The 10,667-nt window shown below is 43.7% G+C and overlaps 1 protein-coding gene across 1 annotated transcript in view; it reads right to left on the minus strand.

The window, feature by feature from the left end:
* Window positions 1–10,667, minus strand: part of Pla2r1 (phospholipase A2 receptor 1) — a 137,486-nt gene that overhangs the window by 73,576 nt on the left and 53,243 nt on the right. Inside the window, exons 9-10 of the mRNA XM_021186203.2 lie at window positions 7,961–8,059; window positions 4,772–4,884 (exon numbers count right to left, since the gene is read on the minus strand). Of these exons, the coding sequence (XP_021041862.1) occupies window positions 4,772–4,884; window positions 7,961–8,059 (212 nt within the window). The remainder of the gene's footprint in view (window positions 1–4,771; window positions 4,885–7,960; window positions 8,060–10,667) is intronic.

The raw sequence follows: 10,667 nt of genomic DNA on the forward strand, positions 1-10,667 counted from the left end.
GGTCTGCAACCCTATAGGTGGAACAACAATATGAACTAACCAGTACCCCCCGGAGCTCTTGTCTCTAGCTGAATATGTATCAGAAGATGGCCTAGTTGGCCATCATTGGGAAGAGAGGCCCCTTGGTCTTGCAAACTTTATATGCCTCAGTACAGGGGAACACCAGGACCAAGAAGTGGGAGTGAGTGGGAAGGGGAGCCGGGGGAGGTTCTGGGGGACTTTTGGAATAGCATTTGAAATGTAAATGAAGAAAATACCTAGAAAAAAAATTAAAAAAAAAATCTAGAACTCTCAGTTCCTCCAGCACCATGTCTTTCTGGACGATGCCATGCTTCCCACCATGATGATAATGGACTGAACCTCTGAAATTGAAAGCCAGCCCCAATTAAATATTGTCCTTTATAAGACTTGCCTTGGTGTTGGTGTCTCTTCATAGCAATGGAGACCCTAACTAAGACACAATCCAAATGTCTATTGATGAGTAAGTTGGAAAATATACTGTGCATACAAACAATGGAATATTAGCCTTATAAAGGCAGGAAATTCTGACATACGTTGCAATGTGTATAAAACTTGAAGACACTGTGCTAAGTGAAATGAGCCAGGTACAGGGTCTTACTTAAGGTTTTATTGCTGTGAAGAGACACCATAACCAAGACAACTGTTATAAAGGAAAACATTTCATTGGAGCTGGCTTATAGTTTCAGAGGTTCAGTCCATTATCATCATGGTGGGAAGCAGGGCAGTGGGCAGGCAGACATGATGGCGGAGAAGCCAAAAGTTTAACATCTTGATCCAAAGGCAGCAGGAGGAGACTAGATGTGTTTCAGACTGGATGTAACTTGAGCATTTAAGACCTCAAAGTCTCACCTCCACAATGACACACTTCCTCTAAGAAGGCCACACCTCCTCCAATAAGGTCAAACATCCTAATAGTACCACTCCCTATAGCCAAATATTCAAACACATGAATCTCTAAGGGCCATACTTATTCAAACCACCACATGTAGCAATACAGATATAAGATGGCCCTATTAATATCTGATACCTTGGATGGTCCCTCTTCTGGAGACTGAAAACAGAAAACTGGTCACTGGGAGCTGAGGGTGGGTGAGGGATGGAGAATCAGGAAGGATTCCTGAAAGAGTATGGAGTTTTGCCTATCAGAAGAAGAACCATGGTCCGGAGACAGATGGTACTGGTGGATGCTCAGCAACGTGAATTCATTTAAGACCACTGATGCTCTCTTAAGGTCAGGACAGTGATACACTTTACTTCATGAATATTTTACCAGGCTAATTCTAATTGTGTTTAGGGGAATATGGCTTTAAAAACAGGAGAATGTGAACTATGGCAGTATATCTCTTTTTGGAGGGCAAAAAAAAAATCATGCATCATTTGCATTATTTTGTACAAAACTTTTCAAGGCTGACTGGTTCATGCTTCATTGACTTAGCTATTAAGCATGTGGTATCATGGTAATTCAGTTTTGTATCCTGTTCTGTCTGGAAGCAAAGTGACCAGACCTAAAAAGAGTTTTTTGTTTGTTTTTTGTTTTTGTTTTTTAACAGTAGTCCAGTAAATCAAAATCTGTTATTCAGATGGAAGGGTCTGTTTTTTCCCCTTTGTATTCCACAATGAATTTTTAAAAAGTCCTAACCCTGAACAAAAACCCAGAACAAAAGTCATTTTTAGCAGGTGTTCTAATTGCACCCATCAAACCTGTCACTCCACTGTGCAGACAGTGGAAAACCAATTAACAACTACAAGCTCAGGTGCTCAGAGTGGTGGAGAGTCAAACAGGATGTCAGTGATGGAGAGACGTGATTCCCAAGCCTGTCTGTGGGAGCTCCTGGGTTTGAGAAGCCTTCCCTCACACTGCCCATGTTTCTCAGACAAGTCCTGCTGCAGAATGTTGCAGCACTGATAACCACTTGCCTTCTTCCCTGATGGGGTCTGAATGAAATGAGGGCCCACTTTCCTCGACCGGAGAGTCTCATGGAGGAGCCTCTGCTTTGGATGTGTCCTTGTTTGTGGAGGTGAGTCCTGATACTGACCGACTGAGTGGGAGAGAGATCACATCGTTGGCCTCATACAGTCCTGCAGGCTCTGTGGAGACTGGAGGCATGCCAACACATGCCAGTACAAGGTAACCTGGATGGGCCTACATGCCTTATGCTGGCTAAGTTTTATGGCAACTTGATGTAGACTAGAGTCATCTCAGAAGAGAGAACTTCAATTGAGAAAATGCCTTCAGAAGATGGGCTATGGGTGCAAAAGTCTGTAGAACGTCTTAACTCGTGATCAATGGGGGAGGGCCCAACCCTTGTGGATGTGCTATCCCTGGGCTGGTGGTCCAGGTGCTGATAGAAAGCAGGCTGAGCAAGCCATGAGGAATAAGCTGGCGCACAACCCTCCTCAGGCAGGGCCTCTGCATCACCTACTGCCTCCAGGTTCCCACACAGTTGGAGTTCCTACCTTGGCATCCCTCAGTGAGCTGTGATTCAGGATCTGTAAGCCAAATAAATGCTTTCCTCCCAGGTTGCTTTTGGTAATGGTGTTTTATCATAGCAATATTAGCCCAAAATAAGACATGGCTGAAATTAACATAAAAAATAAATTGTGTGATACCCTGCTTTAGAGTCAGAGTGATCCTAAGGGTTGGCTGCTAAATACAGTGTGCAAAGCAAACAACAACAACCGACAAACAAAACACCCCACAGATGTTTACAGAATCCGCTGGTATCCAGTTTGGAGGAACTGAAGCTCTCTAACAGTTGAGTGAGGTAGACTATGAGAAATGTGAACTCTAACAGATTTCTGTGTTGGATTGGGCTCTATGGCACTCTTAGCAATCTGCAAGGCTGCTACTCCACCTCCTTGACCTGTTTCATGTCTGCAATGTTTGGTCTTTTCAGTTCTATGCTGCAGAAGGCTCAGTCACACCACCTGCATTTCTTCAAATAGCATGTAGTGTTTAGTATGGAATCTTTTACAAAATTGGTAGTCAATGAGTAATTTTCTAATAAACTCTTGAATATATATGAGGACACACACACACACATATATGCATGCACACACACACACATATGCACACACACACACACATACACACACACGCCAGATAGATAACCTGTGTAAAGTAATTAACATTGCATGAGAAAGTGATTGCTTTACACGGCTGTCTCACCAGCCAGCATGTGCCGAGGGGTTTTCCTAGCTGGGTTTCTTTACCTCCATGGATAGATGGGTGAGGTGGGTCACAAGACCCTCATCTGAGTATTAGCTGTTCTGTACTGCCTGATAATTTAGGTCTGAAAAGACTGAGTGGGGAGGATTCTCCAACAAAGTAGCTACCTAGGAGCCCTCTTCCCTGCTGGACAAAGGATTTCCAGGTGTGGCTGGTTGGGGAAGGAATATTCCATGTTCCAGTAAATAACCTATGCTTGAAAGAAAGCCAAATAAACTCAATGGCTTCCCAGAATGAACTTTAGCAGAATTGGGCCTCAATTTGTGATTGGGACCTTAGGAGGAGGGGTAGCCCTTGTTTATATCTCCCCAGGGAAAGAAATTTGAGTTACAGTGATAGACACTCAACGAATATTCAAGAAAACTGAGATATTAAGAAGATGAAACAATTAGACTTCTGGTTTTCAATGAAATCATAATTAATAAAGGAAGCTAGTCTCATTGGGCAGGCTCCTATAATGTCCTATGTTGGATCTCTAACTGGGAGACCTGTGACTCCAAGTGCTCTTGGAGCTTTGAGGAGCTGAGGACAGAGGGGCTCCTTCTGCCTGGAAGCTGTGTCTGGGAGGGAGAAAGAGAGACCTAGAAATGGCACAGAGATCTAGCAAGCTTCTGCTGTGCCCCAGTGAGAGCCACTCAGCCCACTAATACCACCTGCCATTCGGTTCCTTTGGGTGTCAGTCTCATTCCCAAGCACTGTGTGGATGACAGAAGAGGGTGGGAGGGGAAAGGCCATGATAATGGCTGTCAATGTGGACTTCCAAAGTAGGGAGAGCAGGGTGCCTGTGTGTGTGAGACAGAGTCTCTAATGTAGCCCTGGCTAGCTTGGAATGGACTGAGTAGACCAGGTTGGCCTTGAATTCACAGAAGTGGCCCGCTTGGCTGATACAGTTTCCGATGGAACTCCTGAAGAATTCTACCCGTGTTAGGGATAGAAGAGTTGGTCCCTCAGCCCTCAGTGTCCTGGGCATTGCCATGACACATCTTTCTTATGACATTTTTTATCCCCTTTACACATTTGTAACCTGCTTCAAATTGTAAATACGAAAAACAGGCAGAGTCTCTCCGTTGGTATCAGGAAGACAGCCATGTACAGAGCAATCTAAGTTTAAATAAAACCCCTAAGACACATTTGCCTGCCCCTTCAATTTCCTTCTATTTCCTCTTCTATGAAACATACCACAACTTCTAACCATCACACTTAAAAGTACTGTTCAGTGACATTTTCTTCTCATTACAAACAGAAGACAAACCCAAATATACCTGTCTATGTCAACCAAGCTAGAAACCAATGAACGTTCTTGGAAAGTAAAGGCTACTTTAAGCTTTAGTGTTGGTCATTAAAAAAAAAAAATCAAGTTAGAAATATAACACCAGATTTCGACTCTTCTCCACAAATACTCAAAATCAGTTAATATTCTACTGCACACACGTTTTAGACGTGGGCGAGCCCAGTGGACTGATGTTATGCCATTGTTCAGCCCAGGCCAGAGAAGAGGCAGCTTAGAGAGTTCGCACTTACCGGCTGGTGATGGTCAGGAGGGCGGGAGAGCAGTGATAACCACTCGAAGCCTCCTCAAAGCTTCTCAGGACTGTGTCGATTTTGTAACAAAATCTGCCATGTCTCTCCCAGCCCTTAGGGGGTGATAAACAAGAACCAGAAAGTAAGGATACAGTGTGACTCAGTTAAATGCCCGGAGAGCCCCTCCTTCCCACTTGCTCCATTTTCTTTTCTGACTTGGAGTTTCATTTTCATAGAGCTCTATGTTTGTTCCCTCTGGAAATGCCACCAGTCATAGCCCGGTCCACATTTAATTAAATACTCAGTTTACATTTCAAAAAATATAACCACCTTAAAAACAAACACAACTGAAAATAAAGGTGAAATCCTGCAACAAACAAACAAACAAACAAACAAAGCAATAAAGAGATACTCACGCAAGAGCCACCATCCTTTTTCTTAGGCTCACAGAATTTCTTTCAAATGGATGTGATGTTTGGGTTAAAATAATTATTGACCATCGAGGGAGGATGGTTTGAATCGGTTTGAATTCTGGGTTCCCCACTAAGCTACTTTATTTATAAATAATGGATGTGCTTTAAAAGACACAATCTCTCCGCATCTAGTTTCCTCATCTGTGGGTTGAGGGTAAGAATAACGTGCGTGGCTGTCCCAAGGAGCAAAGGAGAAAAGGCAGGGGAATCCTTGAGTAGGAGAAAACTCGGGGGAGCTGTGAGGCCGGGCCTCTACGTAGTGTGGAGCGTGATGGATGGAGTTTTCAGTTTGATTTCACAAATAGCTGTTTTGGGTTCCTAGGGGCTTAAGTAGAGTTACTAACAGGTTGGTCATCTGGGTCTATACTGAAGTTCTACCTAGTTCTGAGGCACTTTTTCGTTGCTGCTGCCACTGCTGCTGTTTTGAGTCATGGTAGCCCACACCTGTCAAACCTGGTGCCTCCTAAGTTGCCGAGGCTATACTCAAACTTCTGCCACAACGTCCTGCGAGTTGGGATTACAAGAGCCATTGAGTCCAGGTGAAGCAACTGTTTTTTTGTCTTTTATTGCCCATGCTGTGCATGGAACCCAGGGGTCTTTGCACACTTGGCAAGTCCTTTGTAACTGAGCTACATCCCCAGTCCCCAGGACAGTCTTGTTTGGGCCATAATGTTTCCAAGTAGTAACTAGCTCACTAGTGCAGAGACGACACATACACATATGGCTAAGGTGTCCCCCAAATTAAGGGATTGTCCTTTGGAGTAGTAAGAATGTAAGTTTGGGGACTTAGATGAAGGTAAAAATTTGTAGCTCTGTCAGTTAGCAGTGGGAGCAAGGTAGGGCAGGTCTCTTCCTTAAAACCATATAGTGAAGTGGCTATTCATTTATTCTAGCACACCTGACTTCACTTCTGCTCCCTACACCACCAGGTCCCATGACTCTGTCTGTCCGTGTTTGCTTCCTCACCAGTTTAAAGTGCTCATCATTTTGTGCCCTGTCAGTGAACACCACCAGCTTTTGATCAGACACAAGATGGTTTCTAGGATATTTCTTGGAAAAGGAATTAGTTCTGTGGTTAATTGCAGAACACTTTAGAAATTGGCTAATTCAGCTAAAACAACACCCCAGGAAGCAAGCCAACTCACTGCTCCGTTTTCCTCCTGTCTGTTCTGGGGCCAGACTCAGCCCCTCAGGTACCACTGGGCTGTCCTTGGAAGGACAGGAGGAAGAGTGACTTATGTTTGACTTTTCTGACAAAATATTTCTTATTTAATAGTAATTTTTTGGCTAATAAGATAGAAGCATTGCTCACACAGCCCAACACCCCAAAATTACTCATCAGGAAATAAAAATTACTGTTTTGCTTTTGAGGTAATCAATGTTTTTGGTTTTGTTTTTGTATTTTTAAATTGTTGCTGTTTTGTTTTTTAGACAGGGTTTTATTATGTAGCCAGGCTGGCCTGGAACTTGCTATAGAGTTCAGGCTGGTCTCAAATTCATGATCTTCAACAGCTTCTTGAGTTGTAGTACATGCCTGGCTTCTGGACTCATTCCATAAATTAATTATACATGTGACAATTACTTAGCAAGTTTTATTGAAACAATGAGCTAAAACAAAACAAAACAAAACAAAACATTAGGAAGTGATAGCCCTAATCTGATACAAAATAAAACCAATGGGAAATTTCCCATAAAACTAAAGAATTATCTCTGGACATGGAAATCTCTGGATGTGGAATCTACTGTAAAGACTGGTGACGCATGCTTGGGAAAGGAAGCAGAAAAGAGTTCAAAGGGCACAGCAGTCTTTTGGGCTGTGCTCCCGCAACCCTGCTGGCTTGCCTTGGAAGGCACAGAAAAGGTAGATTTTAGGTCTGTGCTCAGCTGGAACTCACTCAGGACTGGCAGTCCTTAGATGGAATGTCTGGTGGTGTGTGGGCTATGGCACAAGTATCATCCAGCCGGAGTATGCAGGGTCACTCATGTGTGTGCACATTGATTAATGAGGAAAGTGCAGCCCCTGATGAAATGGATCACTCCTTAGTTGGATTGCCAATGGGTGGATTAGGAAACGAAGGGGGGGGGGAGGAGATACAGAATTCTAAGAGACTAAAACTGACAGTATAAAATTTTCCTGCAAAATAGTAAATGCATTAAAGAAATTTGAAACATTGTGGCTTTTAGATTTAAAGCTAAAGTGATATATTTTATCTAAAGTATGTGAAAATACCTTGCCAGTTACACCAAACATAGCCTTAGCCTCCGTTTCCCCGGGAAACATACTTTCTGAGCACATTGCTGTATTCATGCCAACATTTAAGAACGAGAAGGGTATAAAGAGAGGCAGGATCCTGGCATCAGAACCTCGAACTCTGCCCCTGAAGAGTGCATTCACACTCCCAGGCGCCCTACTTGAGAACTGTGAGAACCACATAGGAGATGGGGCATCACGTGATCACCGTTTTTATCGAGGGGATGATGGGTTCGTTTACAACTTTATCTTTGTAAAAACAAAAAAAGTAGTTTGCGGTCAAAGAGCACAGTAGAACATGTCCCTCTGAGGGCTGACAAGCATTCTGACACCTCGACAGGAAATCTGACTCGGAAGGGGGAAGTCTCACTCAGAAGCGAGGCTGCTTTTACACCACGGTGGGCACATTTCTATAGTCCCGGCGCCCCATGGTGAGCACCCCATGGCAGTGCTCGCAGTACTCACCGCTGGACATCCGGACTCCTCATCAGCAGGGACTTGCCCTGCTTTCTTACAAATATAAAAGAGTCTTTCTTTACAATCTTTCACTTTCCAGCGTCCGTCCTAAAGGGAAAAGTGTCATAGGATGAATGAGTGAACTCTGGACTTTGCTCAGTCATGAGCCGAGCTCTGAATAGCAAGTGTTCCCAGTGGGTGGTGTTCCAGAACCCTGCACGGTCACACAACAGCCTGGTAGCTGCTTCCTGCCTGAGGCAGTCTGCTCGTGGTCCAGACCTGGGTGGACCCCAGTGAGATCCAGAGCTGGGTGGTCCCGAGTGAGGAAGGGATTTGGTTGGTGCTGGGAATCCCCAGAAACTGCCATGACTCGTCCTCAGGGTTAAAATTCATGTTCAACTCCAACGTCCTTCCTCACTAAGCTTCCTCTTTAATTAATCAAATATTTTTATTTTTTTGAGAGTAGGTCTTAACTATGCAGTTTCAGGCTGACCTAGAACTCAGCACACAGCCTAGATTTGCTCCAGCCCAGCAATCTTCCTGCCTTGGCTTCCTAAGTGCTAGGGCTAGGATTACAGACATGCCTGGGCCCAGCGTTCTTCTCTCCTTTCCTGTCCCCTCCCCTCCTTCCTCCCTCCCTCCCTCCCTCCCTCCCTCCTTCCTTTTCCTTCCTTCCTTCCTTCCTTCCTTCCTTCCTTCCTTCCTTCCTTCCTTCCTTCCTTCCTTCCTTCCTTCCTTCCTTCCTCCCTTCCTTCCTTCCTTCCTTTCTTCTCCTCCTCCTTCCTCTCTCTCTCTCTCTCTTTCTTTTTCTCTCTCTTATTGGTGTATATATGGTGAATGCATATGTTCATGTGTATGCAGATATGTATATGTTAGGGGGTTGGGTGTGTATGCACGCATGTAAACTAGAAGTTGACATTGCATGGCATTCTCAATTGCTTTTCTCCTTATTTTTTTGAACCATGGCCTCTCATTGAACCTGAGCTGATCATTTGGCTAGGCTGGCTTGTCAGTGAGCTCTAGGGAACTGCCTGCCTCCTTCCTCCCCACTGCTGGGGTTACAGACCCGACACCATGCCTATGTCTTTACAAGTATGCTAGGGATTTGAACTCAGGCACTCACGCTTGCTGAGAAAGTACTTTATAGTCATGGAGGCGTCTCCCCAGCCCCAGCTTCCTCTTCATATACAGACCCCTTTAGGTCTTCTCTTACGTCTGCCCAAATCAGTGGTTCTCAACCTATGTCATGAGCCCTTTGTGTGGTCATTTATAAGCTGTCCTATATATCATATATTTACATCATATTTTATATCAGTAGCCAAATGACAGTTATGTAGTAGCAACAAAAATAATTTTATGTTTGGGAGTCACCTCGACATGAGGGACTATATTAAAGGGTCACAGCACTGGGAAGGTTGAGAACCACTGGTCTAAAGCTTTTCTCTGATCCTTTACTGATAATAATAAAGTAGTGAACAGACCAAAATAGTGTCTTCCCAGACGACCTGGAAATCCTAACACAAAACAGATTATTAGGTGAAAACTACTCAGTTCAAATTTCAGGCAATGCTTTGGTGTTCAGAATTTTAGGGGGATATATGGAGTCCTTTGACTGCCTTCAGGGAAATACTATGTCAGGACCAACATCGTCACCAGTAAGAGAAGTGCCAGGCCTCTCCATGGAACCTGCCAGAAAATGATTTCCTGCTATAGGACAGTGTCAGACACACTGCAGGTGCTTGGTATCTGTTGGGAGGAAGTGTGACTGAGCTCTCACCTTCAAATTTAGGTGTGAGGTAGATTTATGTAAAGTTAGTAATCATAATTATTCATATAATAATAATTATTATATTCATACTGAGAATTGTTTGATGGAAGTAAATGTTAATTTCAATGTTCCATCTGCTTACTGTTTAAGGAGTTTATAAGCTGCAAAAAAGAGGAGGTGCTGCAAATATCTCAGAGCACGATTGCTCTGACCATGCAACCATACTGTCTAGTTAGGGTTACTAGCGCTATGATGAAACACTATGGGCAAAAGCAGTTTGAGGAGGGAAGGGCTTATTCAGCTTACACTTCCGTATGTATCACTGTTCATCCTCAAGGAAGTCAGGACAGGAACTCAACGGGCAGGAACCTGGAGGCAGGAGCTGATGCAGAGGCCATGGGGTTGATGCTTACTGGCTTGTTCCCCATACTTGTGCAGCCTGCTTTTTTATAGAACCCAGGGTCACCAGTCCAGGGATGGTACCTCCCACAATGGTCCTTCTCCATCAATCACTAATTAAGAAAATGCCCAACAGCCTGATCTTACAGAGGCATTTACTCAATTGAAGTTCCCTCATCTCAGACAATTCCAGCTGTGTCAAGTTGACAAAAAACAAAACAAAACAAAACAAAACAAAACAAAACAAAAAACCAGAAACAAACCAAAAAATAGGCAGCACAAATATCAACATTTGTCCTCATTTTCTTAAAATTAATCCCTATTCAGGAATTAGAGAGCACAATTAAAATAAGCCAGACCTAAAGACCATAAGGACAACTACCCCATGTTTCTCTCTTATGTGGAACCTAGGTTTTACACACACACACACACACACACACACACTCACTCACATATACACTCACACTCACACACACATTCACATACACTCATACACATTCACACATTCACATACACTCACACACATTCACACATTCACACACTTACATT

The sequence above is a fragment of the Mus caroli genome, chromosome 2, assembly GCF_900094665.2.
Source record: "Mus caroli chromosome 2, CAROLI_EIJ_v1.1, whole genome shotgun sequence".
NCBI classification, from domain to species: Eukaryota; Metazoa; Chordata; class Mammalia; order Rodentia; family Muridae; genus Mus; species Mus caroli.